The sequence below is a fragment of the Callorhinchus milii genome, unplaced genomic scaffold (genome assembly GCF_018977255.1).
Source record: "Callorhinchus milii isolate IMCB2004 unplaced genomic scaffold, IMCB_Cmil_1.0 Scaffold2, whole genome shotgun sequence".
In the NCBI taxonomy this organism is placed as follows: domain Eukaryota; kingdom Metazoa; phylum Chordata; class Chondrichthyes; order Chimaeriformes; family Callorhinchidae; genus Callorhinchus; species Callorhinchus milii.
In genome coordinates this window covers 17,686,848-17,707,353 of record NW_024704743.1, presented here as the reverse complement: position 1 = coordinate 17,707,353, position 20,506 = coordinate 17,686,848, and the positions used below count along the sequence as shown (strand labels likewise).

Here is a 20,506-nt window from a genome sequence, read left to right as displayed (position 1 = left end):
ATGCTTTGCGTGATGTCCACATATCCGTCGTGTTTGCTTATCATCATTTGGGCTGGTCCCAATTAGTGGAGAAAATGCGCTCTGTAGTTCATTTAACTTTGAGGATAAGTGTTAAAAGGAAGTATGTATTTTCTCACTGTTTCTTGCATTGGATCCAGGTATCTTTGTCCTTGCTTTTGCCACAGTTCCCTTTCTCAGTCCCTTCAATGTTAAGTTTTTCATAACATAATCTGTCTGCAGCAGTTGCTTCTGAGAAACAAGCAATTGAATTGACTTTAGCAGCTGAGAAGTGACACAGTTTAGCTCCAAATGATGAAACAAAATTTAAAAAATTAAGAGGATTCAATAAGAAAAAGATCAAAGTATGAGAGGCTAATGTCTTCAAACATTACAGTAAAAACTACTTCACAGTGTGAAATGGAAAGTGACCCTAAAACTACCTTTGAAGGACCAATCTTGCTACACAGATCGATGTAAAATGTTGCAAGTGTACAAAGGAAAATATACAGGACTTTAGAAATTAAAAGTAAAATTTAGATATCAATAAAACAGCACATAGAAATTCCAAGAACGAATACACTGGATAGATCACCACTTGTCAGTTCAACCTCAACATGGCTGGGAAAATTCATGGACTTTGTATTTGTATACAAGCATGGTAGCCAGTTTGCAATGACCTGTGAGGAATGACGAGTTAAACTAGTGGCTGGAGTTCTCCTTCGGATTGAGTCAATGGGGATGAATACCCCTGCCGGTGTGAAATAAGATTGTGGTGTAGTTATTAAGGAGGTGAAATTTCATGTAACAAATCTGTTCATAATTCATCACAATGTCCCTCAGAGAGACAGAACGTGAATGAGATGGGAAACTGAACAGGTTGTTCGACTGAACTTGTAATTAAGTTCCACTTTAGGGACATAGTTAGTTCTAAATTGCATGGACTTGAACCCATTCCAAGACCTGACTAGAGTCATTCTGTCTAAAAACTATTAGTAAATTGAGACCAAATCACAAACCTGAATTATTGATCCAATGCAGCTTCAAGACAATGATGCAAAAGCTCCACATATAAAAGATAAAACTTAAATGCATGAATGAATTTTGATAAACTAATCTTCATCTAGAAAATAAAGCAATGCACAAAATATTACATTCCTAGCATGTTGGATGCTTCTTACTTACTTTCTCCCCAAATGTATTTGCACTGCCTTTCTCTGCTTTTACATCTCCCGTCAAAACAGCGCCCCTGAAAGCCGAAATGAAACAATTAGCAAATAACTCTGACGAAGAATAAAACTCCGGCACAGAGATCCTAAATCAACTTACAGTACCTCAGTTTTATCACACGTGTATCCGTCCATTTTAAGCACGTTTCGAGGACACTATAAAAGAAAATAAAGAGTTGTGGGAAAAAGGATGCAAAATATTTCCAGAGCTGTTGCTTGTTCACGAATGTTATATATAAATCACATAAAAAGAGTGGATACAATGCATGATTTACACGTTTGTTCTTGATGCATCTATAGAAATACTAAAGGTAAGTATGACAATGTACACGCAGAAGTGTTTAAATGGAGAGAGTCACAAATACCTAGGAATGCACTAATGATCCAAAAAGCTTTGAGTTCAGAACACAAGCTCCAGACAGTATGAAACGTTTGAAATGGATTCAGCGCAGATTAATCCAATAGAATATATCTAATATATCTGCATCTGCAGTACTTTGCCTTTAGAAAATATCTAAGGTTTACCCATTACATGAATTTCTGTTAAAAGATTAAGGGTCAGAGGAAAAGTCACCTGACTAGAATTTCCATTGCAGACTTCGGGAATGTCACAATCATTTACTTCCTCTCGACACACATCTCCTTTTGGTTTAATCTGAAAGGGAATAAACATTATTTCCAATAGTCAATGTCTGAATATGTGGGATTTTGCACAAAGTTCAATTTGCAGAGCACCAAAGAAAGTGTCCACTCTTCAAAAGCAAATGGAGCTGCGAAGCTCAATATATGGGGGGAGGAGGGAGCTCGATAATTTGGGGTAGAAGCACAATAATTGGGAGCGGAAACCTAATACTCAAATGGGGGAAGCTGATTTTACACTGCTGTCATTTTTAGGTGATAATTTGTATCCTGAATATGCAGCACTCACAAAATCACACATCTGACGTAAAAATGTAAAGACAGAATATTAAGGGCAGGTCATGTTTTCTGATACAGATTTAATATCAGGCGAGAAGTTTCCACAATCTAGTCAACTGAACTAATTCTGCCTCTACCAGTATTCCTAATTCTTACACCATCTATATTGTAAGTCTCATTGAAATATGGGTTTCATAGTGAACACAAATGGAAGCAAATACAATTAAAATGTATTTTCTATTATAAATTCAATAGAAGATAAACATATAAAAGTTATTTATGCTGATTGATATAGTTCAACATCAACAACAAATTGAATATACCACATCCGTGCCTTGACCAGTTCAGCCTTCCCCCATCTTCACATCATTGCCGGCCTCCGCCAGTAACTCTCTTCACAGGCCGCCTGAGACGTTGATCGATGCTTTCATCACGACCAGGCTTGACAATGCTAACTCCCTGCTCGCTGGACTTACACACTCTTCAGTCCACCAGCTGTATATTATTCAGATCTCTGCAGCTCATGTCCTCTCCTGCACCAGGCTCCTCGAATCTATCACCCCCATCCTCGCTTGGCTACGGACCTCTCCAGAGATCGACTACAGGATCCTCGCTCTCATCTTTTAAAGCTCTCCATGGTCTTGCCCCCTCTACCTACTTGGCTTATTAAATCCTTACCAACCCGCAGCTCCCTCTGCTCAGCAGGCACTGACCTGCTTCACATCCCTCGCCTTGCCCCCCCCACCATTGTCGTTCAGCTTTTCCATCCCCGCCCTCTGTAACTCCATTCCAGAGTCCCTTTGCCTCACCCACTCCCTTGTCTCAAGACTTTCCTCTATGACTTTGTGGTCGTCTTCTTACCCCCAAACTCCTTGCACCCCCCCACCCCTCCCGAACCCAACCCCCAACTCAGTTGCAAACCCTCAATTGTCCAGTTCCTTGGGACATCCTCCCAACATGAAAGGCACTATATAAATGCAATTGTTTGTTTGTTGTTGTCCTTCAAACAACACAGTGAGGCGCACAAGGTCTTCTTTCTGCTGCAAGTCTGTACACGATCGCTTTTCTACAGACTTATCATTGGGTAATAATAAATATTAGTTTGCAACAGATACTTCTCAAACAAAGGGAAGGCCTTTGGAGAATCGTACCTCAGATCAACTATTGCTTTTAACAGGAACACTTTCACAAACCCATTGTGCCATAATAAAACATGCCATAATCGCTGTCATTTTTTACCTGACATTCATGGCAACAGAGTCCATTGCTGCATTTAGCACCATCTATGAGCTTACATTTTTGACAGCAATCCCCTCCTTCCTTGGTGCATTCCTGTGAAGAAAGAACAATACAGATTAGCTTTTTATTGAGCACACAAGCCCAAAATTCCAACTAGTTTTACCTGGTTAAAGCCATTTTTTTGGGTCAGCTGGGTGCCTTTCACGTGCGAAAACGCATCACTGCGCTTAAGTTAGAAAATTATTCAATTGGATCTGAATTCAGAAATGGGAGCCGATTTTTCGCAGTTCTTAAAAAGTCTGTCCTATATTTGGAAGGACGAAATTTAAGAGTTTTCCATGTTTCCTCGTGATCTTTTGTTTTGGAACAAATGGTCTAATAAGTTAAGATGAGGTGAAATTCAGGGCCGTGAGCTTTCGAATATCAAAATGTTTGTTTAAAAAAAACTTCATATCACTGCAAGTGGTGTTGTGTGAGTCGCATTGTCCTGCATCGTTGCCTGAATTATACAAAGTGTGGCTCCCAGAAACTCATCTCAAGTTCATTTAATCTTCATTATTATCTGAATTCTTGTGTGGGTGCTTGATAGGTCTCTCGGGTAACAATTAGCACACAAATGATACAAACAAATCGTCTCTAAAATACCATTAATATGCCTTAATTTCATTTACTTCTGATAGTACCATCACACTGAGAAAAAACAGTGCTTCAAAAATGGGACACTGTAGATTTTGCTAAGTTAAAAAAAAAATCCTTATATGGAGTCTGGATAGAGTCAGTTTCCTGTGTTTTATTTCAATGGCAAGAGACAAGCTGGCAGGGAGCTGGCTGAGCAGCTTTAGAGACCAGGAGCAACAACAATTTGCATTTATGTAGTGCCCTTCACTTGGGGTTGTGTCACGGAGCTGTGGGCTAATTCAGTGATAAGAACAAATTTGAGGGCGGTCATTAAGCCATCCCTTGTGCTAAGGTTATTATTTATTTTGTCTCAAAAATAAACTAAGCTGTACTGATGGCTCTGTGGGTAAAAGCATCACAGTGTGGAACTAAGTCAAATGATCATCACACATGCTATTCCTGGTTTGTGCTGAATTAACCGATCTCAGTCACCTTGATGGTGAGGGTGCTATAATAATCTTTAATGTTATCAGTCTAATTGAAAGTGTGTGTAATAACAATAATAATAATCCTTGCGTTTGATATAGCGCCTTATCACATCTTCAAGATGTCTCAAAGGACCTCACAATATACTGTAAAGTGATTTGATTGTATATTTTGTGGGTGAAACGCAGCAGCACAGCAGGTCCCACAAACAGTCATGGATTGAGTGACTAAATTATTAATATTTTAGTTTCTTTTTTTAAAGGGATTATTACCCCCGGCAAAGTGATCCGGCAATCGACTAACAACCTGGTTCCTATTTACTGCTAGGTAAACAGAGGCGTGTGGAGTAAGGAAACTTGCCCAACGTTTCACCCTGCCTGGGAATCGAACCCAGGTCCTCTCACTTGCAAGGTGAGTGCTCTAACCACTAAAATACACACATATGTCTGGATATGTGAGGCCCCAAATTTCTCATAGTCTTTGGCTTAAATTTAACAATGTACAGAACTTTGGAAAAATAGTACATTCAGTCTTAATTTGGAAGTGGGTTTGGAAGTTGATTTTTAACTTGGTTCTTAACAACAGTTCCACAAATTTTCTGTTCAGTGATTTCCTGATCTCAACATGTTACCAGAACCACGCATCTGAGGACTTAAATTCGGTCAGCATTTCATGTTGCGAGTTTGACTAAAGGACAACATAGCCTTTAATGGGATTTCCCCCATTATAATTGTACATCATCAAAGTCTCCTCAAGGAACACCAATTGGAATTTTAGCCCCAGATGTATCCCCAGAAGGTAGAAGGTTCTCTGGTAGAAAAATAAGCAGGAAGACTGTAAGCATCTCCAGAGCAGCTGACTCAAGAACAGACCTGACAGAAACTGGCTTCACATCACCCATTTGTCCTTCAACTAGGAATAGTATGTGGGTTTGAAGTTTTTAAAGATATTAATAATAAACCTTGCATTTGACATGGCGCCTTATCTTCAAGACGTCTCAAAGCGCTTCTCAGAATATACTGTAAAGTGAATTGACTGTATATTTTGTGGGCAAAAGATAAAAGAAATGGAGACAATACATTTAATAACAGGCCAGCAGAACATCATTATGTATTATTTGAGCATCCTTTGATCACAGCTGTAACATGCAAATCATTACAGCGAAATTCCTGTACACATCAAATATATTGATAGATTCCGCATCAGAATAAATACGCCGAGTTCAAGATATATCAGAGCATCTACTTACAGCGACTGTGCCACAGTCACACTCTTCGCCTGACTCTACAAATCCATTTCCACAATCTGGCGGCTCAAGAAGCTGTGTTGGCAAAATAACAAACCAGTTATGAGATCCTGTAATTCTAATACTGAGGTTGAAGCAACATTTCATACTTTCTCATGCGAAAAGACAGTATCATTTTATTTACTTTACTATTGTTAAAATTAGTTTGAAATACATTCATAACCCTAAACACCTCAAGAGAAAAGCTCCAACCAATCCAATTTTTCTATCTTTTTTGATGTCTGTATCTGACTACTGGTAACTTATCCATCCCTGGTAGAAAAAAACCCTTGTAAATCTAATGACTGTTAATGTTATTCTCAGTTTGAGAAAAATTACCACAATTGTATTTTCCAGTACTTTACATTCCTATGTTTCTTGCAATAATTACTCATCTAGGAACATACTGTACTAACTGTTAGGTTTTTGGCTTGTGTGTTTCAGGAGATAGGTTATAATTATCCAAGTTGGTGTATGAGGGAGATGGTCTATTCAACCAATAAAAGTGACTTATATTACTGCCGACCTGCCTGACTTCATGCCACTCTCCACCTCCAGGATGTGTTTGAGACATAATATTTTTACTGACCTCGAAAGCGTGCAGGAAAGACTGAGCAAAACATTGCCATTCAAACCCGGAAACTTAATGCCTCAACCAAGCGAGGAACATAAGACGTGCGTGCTCAAACAGCGATTATATATGCGAGGTACTCGAGTAAAACAACAACAACAACAACAAAATTACATTTATATAGCGCCTTTCACGGTGGGAGGACATTCCAAGGCGCTGGACAGACAGAGTTTCAGACCCGAGCTGAGGGTCCGGGTGGGGAAGGGGGGAGGGCACGGGGGGAAGCAGGGAGATCAAAAGCACAGTCGAAGAGGAGGGTCTTGAGGTGGGTCTTGAAGGTGGCGAGGGAGGGGGCAAGACGGAGGGACTGCGGGATGGAGTTCCAGAGGGTGGGTGCAGAGTGGCGGAAGGCCTGCTGCCTATAGAGGAGAGAGCAAAGTGGGGGATGCAAAGCAGGCCAGAGCCCGCTGAGCGGAGGGAGAAACAGCATGGTAGGGGGTTAGGAGGTTGGAGAGGAAGAGCGGAGCAAGACCATGGAGGACTTTGAAGGTGAGGACCAGGATCTTGAACTGTATCCTCTGTGTGATGGGAAGCCAGTGGAGTTGGGCAAGGATGGGGTTGATAAGAGTAACGGAGCCTGGTGCGGGAGAGGACACGGGCTGCAGAGTTCTGGATGATCTGCAGCCTGTGGAGGGAGGAGTTGGGGAGGCCGACAAGCAGTGAGTCTACTCAGATAAAACTACTCATATAATCTTTTAACAGATTATTAATCTACTACACTTAAAATATTTCTGTAACAGAGACTGGCTCACACAAGATGCCAGCTAATAAATTGCATTAAAAGTAACTCAGAGGCACTGTAAATCACCAATGAATTCTATTTAAGATGTCAGATAGCTTTATTGCTGGGAGCATGTTTACCAGTAGATATAAAAGCTATAATATTATCTGGCCAAGCTACCGTTCTCTAAGTGCTAGTTTAAAATTACTTTTGATTTTTAACAAATAGGTTCGTCCTTTGAGAAATTAGATCATAAACAATAATGAAATAATGCAAGTGCTGATACTTACTTTTGTGGGTTTATTGAAGAGGCAGGAGCCACCTCCACTGTTCAGAAAATCATGGTATTCTTCAATGTTGCACTTGGAAAACTTTTGTGGAAGATAATATCTAAACATATGCAGAAAAGATGGTAAATTATGTCAATACTGGGAAACCAAAACACAAATATCATGGTCATTGACCCAGATGACAGTGATCGCTCAAAAAACAAGAAACACTGTAAAATTAATCAAGTCTGCAACAGTGTACAGACACTACTGTCGTGATTTACATCTGCGGGCATGTTCATTGGATGCTGACATGTCCGATACTAATACAATGATAATAAATCAAAATAGAGCTCTAAGCTAAGACTCAGCAGAATTTATTTTGCCACTATTTTCTCTCTCCACACCTTAAGTTCACCATACAGTTCATATGCCATCAATATTGGCAAAGTCATCATTCCCATCTGACGTCAATATACTGTCCAGAAGGAAAACAGTGAATGGGAATCTGAATGATTTTTTCCATCAGTCACGTACTCAGGTCATCAAGATCCATTGTTGCAGCAAGTGATTGATTCCAGTCACAAGCCATGATTTCAACTTACACCTTTTGGTCTTTAAGACTGAATCTTGTTCTTAAAAATTGATAACGTACTACTAAGTGTTAAAACCTGGTTTCAAAACATAGCCCTTCGTTTTAATCACTGTCTAAACTTGCCACTCTGTTAGCATCAGAGGAATGATATGATAATCACAGAAGAGGAAACAAATCTAAATTGCCCATTTTGAAGATAAATGTCTTGATACAAAAGATCTCACGTAAAAAGGAGAATGATGCATCAATCTATTCCAATTCTATTCAAGCCCTTTCAGCAGAAAAGGGGTTAAACGCTGGTTTGAATCAACCCAATTACAAAGAATTAATTGACAAGAAATTAAAACAAAGAGCCTTCTTATCAATGCACAGACTGGCCTTTCTCTTTCTCAGTGCTTCATGCACTAAAGTTATTGTGATATCAATTTTGGATTTTATTGTGGGTGTACAAGAGACCAAGAGAAAATTATCAAAGCAATTATTTGGTGGAACATTTATGAACCCACTTCTCATCTGTCAGGAAGCAGGGCCTTCAGTCCTTGTTCCCTACAATTTTTTCATCATTGTATCTCCAAGCAATTAACAATCCCTTAGTGCTTTTTATCTCATCATTGCATATTATATTAGACAAATGAAAAAGGTAAGTTAAAATGAAAGGTGGACATTATGTCTTTGAAATATCCCCTTTTGATGTGATGTTAAAAAGTTCATATTGCTAACAGTACCCTAGGAAACCAAAGCCACACATCATAGTCAACTAGACTAATGAATCAGGAAACAATGAGCCCTTTTTACGCATCATAAAGAGCTGCGATATATGCTTTATGAAAGTGAGCACAGTGCGTATCTCAAACCCACTGCAAGTATTGAAGTACAGCTGCCATGCTATTAGTACAAGAGACTCACATTATTATGTATAAGCATGATGTGTCAAACAATTGCTAAACCCATGTTTATTTTTACGCTGCTTTCTTCCATCTCTAGAACATTGGCCACTTATAGCCCTATCTCACCCCCTCCACATGCGAAACTGTCATCATGCTTTTGTTAACTCAAGGTTAGACTTCTCCAGGGCTCTCATCATTAGTGTCCACATCTCCACCAGCCACACGCTTCAACTCATCCATACCTCTTTAGCGCTTATTCTCTCCCACATTAAGTTCCACACACCCATTACCCCTATCCTCATTAAGCTCCACTGGCTGCCAGTCCCCCAGCGGATCACCTTTAAAATCATAGTCCTGACCTTCATATCCTTTCGTGGTCTCACCGTTTCCTAGCTGCGCAGTCTCCCAAGCCTTTTCTCCTACCCAAGCCCTTATGGTTTTCTGCTCGTTCCTCACTCCCTCTGTCCCACAGTAGGTGGCTGAGTCTTCAGCTGCTAAACCTCTGGTTTCTGGATCTCTCCTAAAATCCCCTTGCCTTGCTTTTCCTCTCCCTATTTTCAAAATTCTGCTTAAAAAAAAAGCTCTTCACACTGTGCCTTAACTCAACGCTCTTAAATTCTATCTGTTTTCGTCACTGCTATCCTCGCTTACACTTTGTCTTGACTACGGCACTACCTCACCCCTCACGCTGCTGAAACTCTGGTTCACGCCTTTATCACCTCAAGGCTGGCCCATGGGAACTCTCTCCTCGCCGGCCTTCCCGGCACCTCCCTCCACAAGCTGCAGGTCATTCAGAACTCTGCAGCTCGTGTACTGTCCCGCACCAGGCTTCGCGACCACATCACTCCCACCCTCGCTCACCTCCACTGGCTCCCCATCCCCCAGAGGATCGAATTCAAGATCCTCATCCTCACCTACAAGGCCATTCACGGCCTTGCTCCCTCCTACCTCTCTGACCTACTATCCCCCTACTTACCTGCCCGTACCCTCCGTTCCTCTGGCTCCGGTCTGCTCCACGTCCCCCGCCCCAACCGCCCTACCATCGGTGGCCGGGCCTTCAGCCTCTCAGCCCCGAGGCTCTGGAACTCTATCCCCCAGTGCCTTCGCCGCCTCCTCCCTTTCCTCCTTCAAGGCCGGTCTCAAGACCTTTCTCTTTGACCGTGCCTTCAGCTCCCCTCTCGACTCTCTACCCCCTCCTCGCTCCCTCCCTTCCCTCCCCTCACCCTGACCATTTCCCCCCTCCTCGCTCCCTCCCTTCCCTCCCCTCACCCTGACCATTTCCCCCCTGCTCGGGTCCTGACCCAACTGTACAGCGCCTTGGGACGTCCTCCTGACGTGAAAGGCGCTCTATAAATGGAATCTTGTTGTTGTTGTTGGTGGTGGTGAACTGCTTTAAGATGTTCGTCCTACATGAAAGGTATTATATATTTTAACTGTTGTTAAAACATTTGCTACACAGATATTTTATTTACAATCCTTTCAAACCAAATTGAGAATTCCATACAACTCCCCTATAAATGGAAATTCCAGAGATATTTATTGGGATGGAATGCACAGTCTCCCCTGGAGCGATGCATCCTACTTTCCTAATTTCGGAATGTATCAAGTGCAGGTTGACAAGAGTGCTGCTGGAGTGTAACCAGCTATAATTTGCCACTGTCTGGCAAGCTTTCCCGCTGCTTGTCCAGCTGGACCACCCTACCCGTTAGGGCTTTGGCTTGCAGGTTAACAGGAGCTGAGTGGGAAGAATCCCTTCTAAGTCCAATGAGCCAGGCTGGCTGCGCTGTCATCAGCAGTGCTCTGGAGTCCTGAGGACCCATCTGGCTCAGGAACTGGACTACCAGCGCCTTGGGACGTCCTCCCGACGTGAAAGGCGCTATACAAATGTAATCTTGTTGTTGTTTTACCAAGACCGGCACAGAGGGTTGGCTCAATTCTGACATTCCATTGCCAAACATGTGATCTTGGAGTCAGTTCAGCTCCCAGGAGAGCTGACCATGTCCCACCCAAGAAGAATAGTCACTGGTTGGTCATTGGACATCCAACAAGCCCTTATCCTCCCAACGTGAAAGTGAATTGACTATATATATTGTGAGAGAAACGAGTCAGCCATTTGTACACAGCAGTATCCCACAAACAGTCGTGGATTAAGTGGCCAAATAATAATTTTTTTTGAAGAGATTATTACCTCTGGAAAAGCAATCCACCAATGGACTAACAACTGGGTTCCTACTTACTGCTTGGTAAACAGAGGCTTGCGGAGCAAGGAAACTTGCCCAACATTTCGCCCTGCCCGGGAATCAAACCCAGGTCCTCTCGATTGTGAGGAGAGTTCTCTAACCACTAAGCTACAGGACTCCACATCCCTTTCTGTTGAGCGATGGTTCCACCAGGTGGAGATGGACCTGCAGAGCTTGAGCAGCAGCTCCTTTCCACTCTGAAAACCAAACAAGGTGGAACAAGTCCTGGATATACAAACATAGGTTCACGAACTCGGACTCCAAGTAACACTGCCCACCATGGAAGTGATTTGCAGTGCACTCTGAACAAGCAGTGGTTTCAAAATCTCCACATCATAATCACGGCTCCGTTATGTAAGTGAGATACTGTGCCGTGCTTTTGTTACAATACTTAGATTGTTTTGCTGCACAGCTCTTGGAGTGAAACACTGTTGTTCTCAGTCTCTTGCGGATGGTAAACCAAAAGTGACAATACCAGAGAACTGCACTATTTTGTACTTCCATTCATTGTACAGGCATGTTACAACCACTACACTCATATCCTTGTTCTAGTTAAGTCAATGTCACACAATTGTTTCAAAAGACTTGGTCAGTGCAATGAAGTACCAGTGAATTGTAGTGAGGGTCAAGGAACTGTGGTTAAAATAACTGAACAAGATATTCTTCAAATGCAACAACAATTTGCATTTATAAAGTAAATATTTTTTCACGCGGGATAATGTCCCAGAGCAGAGTGCAAATAAACAAAACTAATGAACAGTAATCACCAGTTAACCTCTCACTAGAGGATGTACAGATTTTATTAAGGGTAAAACCTTGCTTTATAATAATAATAATAATCCTTGCATTTGATATGGCGCTTTTCACGTCGGGAGGACGTCCCAGAGCGCTTCACAGAATACACTGTAAAGTGAATTGACTATATTTTGTGGGTGAAATGCTGCAGCCAATTGCGCACAACAGTGTCCCACAAACAGTCGTGGATTGAGTGACCAAATTATTATTATTTATCCGTCAATCGACTAACAACCGGGTTCCTACTTACTGCTGGGTAAACAGAGGCGTGTGGAGTAAGGAAACTTGCCCAATGTTTCGCCCTGCCTGGGAATCGAACCCAGGCCCTCTCGCTTGCGAGTGCTGTGACCACTGAGCTACAGGTCTCAGGACTTGAGATGTAAATAGAATAGTTCAGAATTAAAAAAAAGAATACTTTGAGACGAGCTGCATGGACCACAATGATATTCTGATAAAATATATAAAATTATTTTGAAAAAATCTACATGAAAACTAAAACAATACAGAAGTTAGGTGGAAAGGACCGCCACCTTGTGGTCATTCTGAAACTCCAGGTATATACCACCTGCTGAAGGAGACGCGCTTTATTTACATGCCCTGGGATACATCGCTACCTGCTGGAGTTTACCGCTCACAACACTTACCAGCCAGACTTGCAACACTTTGAAACAAAAAGGTTCATAATAAAATATTTTGCAAAATGAAATGAGCAGCGCTGAATAAACGAAGTACAGCAGTTGTCAGAAAACGACACTCCACAATAGATGTTAAAATGATAATCTAATTATTTTTAACAAAACATAATAGATGTTAAAAATCTACTTAAAAGGTTAACTTTAATCGGTAAGAACCGTTGGTGGCAAAAAAACGGACACATGATTAGAATAATTGCTTCACGCAGAGGACAGAGGAGGGTTGCGAAGCGTGTCCAATGTTTTACCACGAAGAGCTGGTAAAGCGGAGTCCATGGTTACAGTTTAAAAGGGAATTCCATCAGTATCAGAGCAAAGATACTAAAGTTGTGTAGGGAAAGAGCACGGGAATGGGATTAGAGAAGAGGGCACCAGAGTGAAAACTCGCACCAGAACAGTCATGACTGTCCAATTGCGGTCAGTACAACAACAAGAACAAATTACGACCCAAGGCGCTGCACGGTCAGGGATTTGGGAATTGGGATCAGTACAGACCAGTACAGAGAGTGAGTTTACTCTGAATGAGGTTCCATTCCATGACAGAGGCAAAGGGGTTGTCAATAGGCTCCTTATTCATAACGTCATTGTAATGAAACATCATGCCATCACATAAGGCTGCCTCTGAAGTCATTTTCTAAAAATCTGAAACCTTTTACATGCAGATATAACCCCATTTTAAAGAGGGACTCCTCCATGATAAGCAACTGATGCGTTACTTGGATACAATCACCACAATCACGGTCCCTTAGTTAGCATTTCCCCCCCCCCTCCCCCTTCACCCCCCCCACCCCCGCCCACTTTGCAGATATTGCAATCAAATCATCTTACAATCATGGGTTAAGTTAGCACTCGGGAGACATTGTTGGCAGCTAGCGCTAGAGAGAAACTTTAACTGTACTTCCTGCATATCCAATATCAATTGTAAATTATTGGCTAGAATGAACTGCAACCCCCATACGTTGTTATGTGAGGAATCTCTTTCCCTTCCCCCTTCCCATTTACTGCAATAGATTTTTCCGGCCAATTTTTGTCCTTTGAGATTTTTTCCTCGAACTGATCAACTCCTTTTTCCCATCCGTTGGAGTACACTTGCAAAAGTGCTGGCACCCTCTTAGGCAAATGGCCATTATTTACGGACTGCCGTGGGACGTTGATGTGCATGAATTGGCTGCTTGCTTTAGCCTACAAATTGCACAGTCACTACATTTTACAGTAAATACTGTGAAGTGGTTTGAAATATTCTCCTGATGTGAAAAACGCTTTACCAAATGCAAGGATTCTTATTCTTATTATTGTGGATGTCAGCAGACTATTTATTCACCTGCAAAGGGAAGGGGGGTGGGGGGGATGGCATTGCAGTCGAAACTAGTCCTATCTTGATACTTTCACACATACACTTCCAGCAAAGTTCACTGGATAGGGATCAGGCTCTTTCATCGCCCAATTAGGAAAGGAATCCTAGCTGATATTTCTCCCTTCAGGTGCTCAAATCTAACATCCCAGCATTATTTTACCAGATAGACCCGGAAACTCTGTCAATGAGGACTAAAGCAATTTGACTTGTTTCTCAAGGATACCTGGGTCCATCACCATGTGTCACCATCGCCCAACTTGAGCAAAGAAAAGGAACATGCCACATCATTCCTGATGTAATAAAGTGCTTACATTTCATGTTTCAGTTTATTTCTTTGGGAGAAAGAGTAGCAGCTTAAAATCTGATAGTGTCAGATGTGATCTGCGAAAGGAGGTGGTTAGTAAGTGTTAAACCAATTCTGTGTTGTACCCTATGATTCTAATCCTTTTTCTGAAGTGGAGTTCCAACACACACACATACACACAGTGAAACTGACACAAAACAACAACATACCCCGAATCTTCCATTATACAGCCAGCCCATTTATCATCACACTTGCAATCATCTGTAATGAAAAAGAAAAACATATGAAATCTGCATGAATTCCATCATCTTCAAAATTGCACATGAAAATGTTTTTCTCAAGTTCATAAGTTTGTAGTATCCTTTTATTTCTTTGACAGGTAGAGATAGGCCCACTTCGACCGATACCATTCTCAGTACAATAGTAAAAGTTCAGTAATAACTTAACTTGATGACTTCATCTAAATTTCTGTTCTTAAAATCGGTCAATAAATTAGACGCTTCTTTTACAACCATTGATTTCCAGAGGCACTGAGCCGAGATGATGCAGTGGAATGCCATTAGCTTTGCAGCAACTATATTGACTGTCTAATAAATAAGAATTAGCAGCTACAGCCAAATATGTGTTTCATCGTTGAGTGTCCAACTGAGTCTTAACTTTGAATTTGCTTTTGTATACCTTAAAAGGTCTTAAAGAAAACCGGAGAACAGACTGTACTTAAGAATTTACTGATTTCTGGGCACTCTAAAATACTATGCAAACAAAGTAAATCTAGACCAGCGTGGAATTTCGCGGTTTAAATTTACTTCAAATACGTATTATTTTGGAGTGGCCAGAATTCAGCACACTTAACAATTAAGTCCAGCCCGAGAATTTCTCTATTAATCTCTGTCACTTTGCCAATTATTTTCTGGACTTTATTGTTCAGTTTAATGGTCTCTGCATGTATTTCCATTTCTCCATCATGTTCCGTTCACTTTGCTTTGACTTTCCTGACATTCTTTATCTCTGTTTTCTCTTTTCACTGAAATCATTTATAAAGTCCACTGAATTCTGACACATGGACCATCGCCACGCTTAAGAGTATCCAGACCAAGCTGAGATTTCCATGCATTCCACCTACACATGGAAATCCCAGAGACAGATTGTTGGAATGGAATGTGAATCTCTCCCTGAAGGGACATATCCTGATTAGCTAATTCTGGAAAGCATTAGGTGCAGGTTGGCAAGAGCCAAGGCTTGGAGACCCCAGAGTGTGTGTTTGGGTACTGCTGGAGTCTAACCAGCTAAAACCGAATAGTTTGCCACTGATATTGCTGTCCAGCAAATTTTCCCGCTGCTTGTCCAGCTAGGACCAGCCAACCCGTTGGGGCTTTGGCTTGCAGGGTTAACAGGAGCTCAATGGCCTCCAGTGACTAGTCTGCCCTTCCAGGTCCTGCCGATGAGCTGTGCTGTCAGCAGAAGTGTTCTGGAGGACTGCGGACTGATACACCTCTGGACTTTACCGCTTATTTTCTGCTTTCCCTAATTATGATGCTGCACTTTTCTTCCTGCAAGTTTCAATGTTTGCATGTGGAGGAAAGAAAGCCTGAATTAAATAGTAGAGATGTGGGCATGAATAAATAATCGGGAAATTTAGCTTCATTACTTTTGGGAATCTGGCTAGATTTTTAGCCTGGCAGACGAAACAGCTAGATGGATTCCACAATAGGGTAGGTTTTATGTGGTCTGCGAAAGGAGGTGGTTAGATGGTGGAGCGCACTTTTTAAAAATTTATATACTCAAAACCAATCATAAAAATGCAATGACAATAAAGCTTTCTGGAACTTACTGATGTTTCTTTTCTTTTCTGAAAAAATGCCAAGATTTTGAGCTAGACTTTGAGCAAGCGTGACAGCCATTCCACCAACATTTCCGAACTGAAACACACCAAAGAGAAGAACACATATGACAGAAGGTGACTTTCCAGTGAAATAACTGACCCTTTAATGAACTGTTGTTCAATTTTGTAATCTGAGTATTTTAAATACGGTATACTAGGTTCTTTTTCTTGGATTATCTAATTTCCAAGGCCCAATATCCAAGGCTGACAATATTGTGTGTCAACCTGGCTCAGTTGGTAGGACTCTTGCCTTGGAGTCAGAAGGTTGTGGATTCAAGCTCCATGTTGATGCTTGTCATATCAATCCATATCAACCTGTCCGTTCCCTCCACTCAGCAGGATCTGGCCTGCTCCATGTGCCCCCGCCCAGCCTGCCCCACCATCGGCGGTCGGGCCTTCATCCTCTCTGCTCCCATTCTTTGGAAATCCATCCCACATTCCCTTCGTCTCACTCCCCCCTTGCCTCCTTCAACGCGCTTCTCAAAACCCTCCTATTCGACTGCACCTTCGGCTGCCCTCCTACCCTCCCTTCTCTTCCCCCTCTCTGATCAGGTACAAATCTCTGCCTGTCAAGTGCTTTGGGACATCCTCCCGATGTGAAAGGCGCTGTACAAATTTAATTTGGTATTGTATTGGAATTCATAAGGTAACACTCAGTTCAGTGTCTCAATCATAACTCAGGAATTGACATTAACTTGACACTCCAATGCAGTGCTAGAGGGGACATTAAACCGAGGTCCCAACTGCCAGTTCAGGCGGATGTTAAAGATCCCATGGCACTATTTGAAAATAGAAGTGTCCTGGCAAACAATCCCCTAATAAAATTGGTCATTCACTTCATGGGTGTTTGTGGGATATTGACGTGTGAAAATTGGCTGCTAAGTTTGCCCACAAATTATAGTCATTCTACTTTATAGTATATCCTGTGAAGCTCTTTGAACATCCTCCTGATGTGAAAGGCGCTAGATCAAATGCAAGAATTATTACTATTATTATTTTAAAAAAAGGTTTAAAAACTAGGCAATAAGACAGGTCAGAAATGGAACTTTTACTCTAAAAGCAAAAAAGCTTTTATTAATTGCTTTGTATTTTGAGTAAATATACTTTAAGTAAATGTTTTAGCAAGCAGTGGATATCCAAACTTAAATTACCCTAGGTTTCTGCGACCAACCTCTGCTCTGAGTTTTATTTTGTAATGTTTGTTCGTGTATCTCATGTTATAATAAATTAATCATCTGAAAAACTCACTTAACCTTATAAGTTTGACTTGTAAACATTTATAAAATATCAGATTGAACAAACGTTCAAACCTACTGTTCCAAACAGATCAATAAACGGGACAATCTCTTCACAGCTAAAGACAATGAATTCTAATCCAACCAATGCACAAATGCACGCTCTCTGAAATGATTAATAAACCAGCTTGTTATTTTTGCTTTATTAATGTAAATGGATAAATCATCGTGATTTGCGTGGACACTAATGTAAGCATGATTCACAGCTGTTATTTTTAAGTATTTTTATGTATTACAATGATTAATGTGAATAAAGTCCATTATTATGTTTACACAGTACAACAGATCTTATTCATAGTTATTCATAGAATGTTTCCAAACTGGCGGCTCTGAATAATAATGTTCTGTAACAGTTGCCAGGGAATTTCAACAGTTACTTTATTTTGTTTGCCCACTTGCTGAACTGCTACCAACTCTATATAATAAATAATAATCCTTGCATTTGATATAGTGTCCTATCATGTCGTTCAGACATCTCAAAGCGCTTCTCAGAATAAGAAATATTGAATATTAATGAATATTAATCCTGATTTAAATTTCGTAAAGATATTTCCTCCCATCTACATGTCACTGCCCCACTCCTAGCAAGATGCCGCCTGCTGTCAAGCTAGAAAGCCCTGCACCATTAACACTGAGCTGTTCACAAGAGGGTGTTCTAGAGCAATAGATGGATGAAAGTCCTTCTGCTTTTTCCCCACACATCCAAGTGGGAGATTCTTGCTCCATCCTTCAAACAGTGCTTGGGCCAGCAACTCATAGGATGGGATCAACATTGTGTCACTGCCCCAGCACAGCTTACTGATACTTTGAGAAATCGTGCCATCCAACCTTCAGCACCTTGGGACGTCCAGCCGACGTGAAAGGGGCTATACAAATGTCATTTTGTATTGTATCAGCCTGCAAAGATTCTTTACTGGACTCTTACATATCAGAACACATACATACCTCATTGACTCCTCCACCTTTAGATAGTGAACAAATACCACCAAGGTAGGCTGCCCCACTCTGGCTGCTTTTAAATGAAGATCCCCTTAAAATACAGATAAGGTCTATTGTAAATCTGAGGTGAGGGACAGTTCGAAAAATAAAATGTTGAAACAGTAGAACAGTGACCAGTGTCATTATATTTACACGATGAGGTCTATAGAATGGTGATTTCTCATTAAGATTATTGGTAAGTACACAGAGTCACAAATTGGCACTCCTGGTAATAAAAGTATAATAATAACAATAATCCTTGAATTTGATATAGCCCCTTATCACGTCTTCGAGACGTCTCAAAGCCCTTCACAGAATATACTGTAAAGTGAATTAACTGTATATTTTGTGGGCGAAACCCGACAGCCAATTGTCCCACAAACAGTCTTTAATTGAGTGACCAAAAGGATTATTATCCCCGGAAAGGCAATTCCCCAATCGACTAACAACTGGGTTCCTACTTAATGCACGGAAAACAGAGGCGTGTAGAGTAAGGAAACTTGCCCAACATTTTGCCCTGCCCGGAGTAGAACCCAGGTCCCTCGCTTACGAGGTGAGTGCTCTAACCACTGAGCTACAGACTCCACAAATGTCACACGTGGGAATGACAATTTAATGCGATCAAAGCACAATTCTGGCGGGTTGGCCTGATTTACTTTTGGTTACCAGAAGGGATCCCAATTTAGACTTAGAAAAGTACTCGCCAATGAATCCTATTGGAAATCACTATGGTTTAGAGTCAAATATACCCAATTCTATTCAAACATTCATACTAATACATGCACTTATATAGCGTCTTCCACTCAGGGTAGTGTCTCAGAGCGCTTTGGTTGTGACTGGTCGCATACGTGGTTCAGACTGGGTTGATTTTGGAATGGAAATGGTCGGTTACAGTGCTTCGTGACGGCTTCAGGAGCTACTTTGCCAATAGTAGGATAACCTTACTTTACCTCGTTAACAAAATCAGGTTTAGACTAGATTCGTGTTTATAAGTAAAGTCAGAGATGATCAAATATTCTACACAAATAACGTGATAGTTTCTGCACTACTGGGACTAAGGAATCATTGTGCAAAACAATTGAACAGGGTTGAAAAATATAGCTTATTAGGTTAGCAGTATATTCTGGAATTTCACTCTTTGCATTTCTATGCAGAATTTTCACTCAGCAGTTAGAGAAAATTGCATGTTGTCTACAGAAGGGAAAAACAAAAGGTCAAAAGGTATTTTCTCGCGGAAGCTCTCACAATCCTCTCATGGTGGCTGAATCATTAAACCTCCCCTTACTTCACCCTCCCCTTCCTCTACATTAAAATCCTGTTGCTTTTACGGAGACACTATACGCTCACAGTTGTTGGATTCTTAACACAATTTAATTACGTTCCTTAATTGTCTGCCTTAATTATTACTGAGGATAATTAAGAAACTCTTCACTCATCATTGATTGGAAACTGATCCAATTTGGAATTGATTCCAAATTGATTCCTCCGCTCAGCCGGCTCTGGCCTGCTCCACATCCCTCGACCCACTCGCCCCACCATTGGCGGGAGAGCCTTCAGCCCCTCTGCCCCCAACCTCTGGAATTCCATCCTCCAGTCACTCTGACTTGCCCTCTCCTTAGCCTCCTTCAAGTCCCCCCTCAAGACCCTTCCCTTCGACCATGCCATCGGCCAACCTCCCTTCCCCTCCCCTCCTTCTCCCACCCTGACCCCAGCTCGGGTCTGAAATGCTGTACACTGTCCAGTGCCTTGAGACATCCTCCCGACGTGAAAGGAGCTATACAAATGTAATCTTGTTGTTGTTGTTGATTCTCCGCCCTCACTGCCTCCAGGAGACCTGATTCTCCTACATAACTACATATTCTGTCCTTATGATAATTATTACAATTGATGATATTCACATCACATACTGAATGTTTCCTCTCAATGTTACTGCTGACTGAAACTGTGCAACTTGTGCAGTAGGGGTACTCTTAACAGCTTGACTGCTCAATCTCACATGGGTTCGATACTGCATCGAATATTTACTGCTGTTGAGCTAATAACATTCATCCAGCCAATAATCAAGGGAGAGCTTTGAGTAATTTAAATAAG

General features: G+C 41.3%; 1 protein-coding gene across 2 annotated transcripts in view; it reads right to left on the bottom strand.

The window, feature by feature from the left end:
- LOC103181585 (disintegrin and metalloproteinase domain-containing protein 22) overlaps positions 1-20,506 on the bottom strand; it is a 140,960-nt gene that overhangs the window by 37,954 nt on the left and 82,500 nt on the right. For both annotated transcript variants that reach the window (XM_042331863.1, XM_042331862.1), the window contains exons 12-21: positions 18,383-18,467; positions 16,092-16,179; positions 14,470-14,521; positions 7,415-7,514; positions 5,737-5,808; positions 3,384-3,476; positions 1,801-1,881; positions 1,332-1,382; positions 1,183-1,246; positions 138-249 (exon numbers count right to left, since the gene is read on the bottom strand). In XM_042331863.1, coding sequence (XP_042187797.1) covers positions 138-249; positions 1,183-1,246; positions 1,332-1,382; positions 1,801-1,881; positions 3,384-3,476; positions 5,737-5,808; positions 7,415-7,514; positions 14,470-14,521; positions 16,092-16,179; positions 18,383-18,467 — 798 coding nt within the window. The remainder of the gene's footprint in view (positions 1-137; positions 250-1,182; positions 1,247-1,331; positions 1,383-1,800; positions 1,882-3,383; positions 3,477-5,736; positions 5,809-7,414; positions 7,515-14,469; positions 14,522-16,091; positions 16,180-18,382; positions 18,468-20,506) is intronic.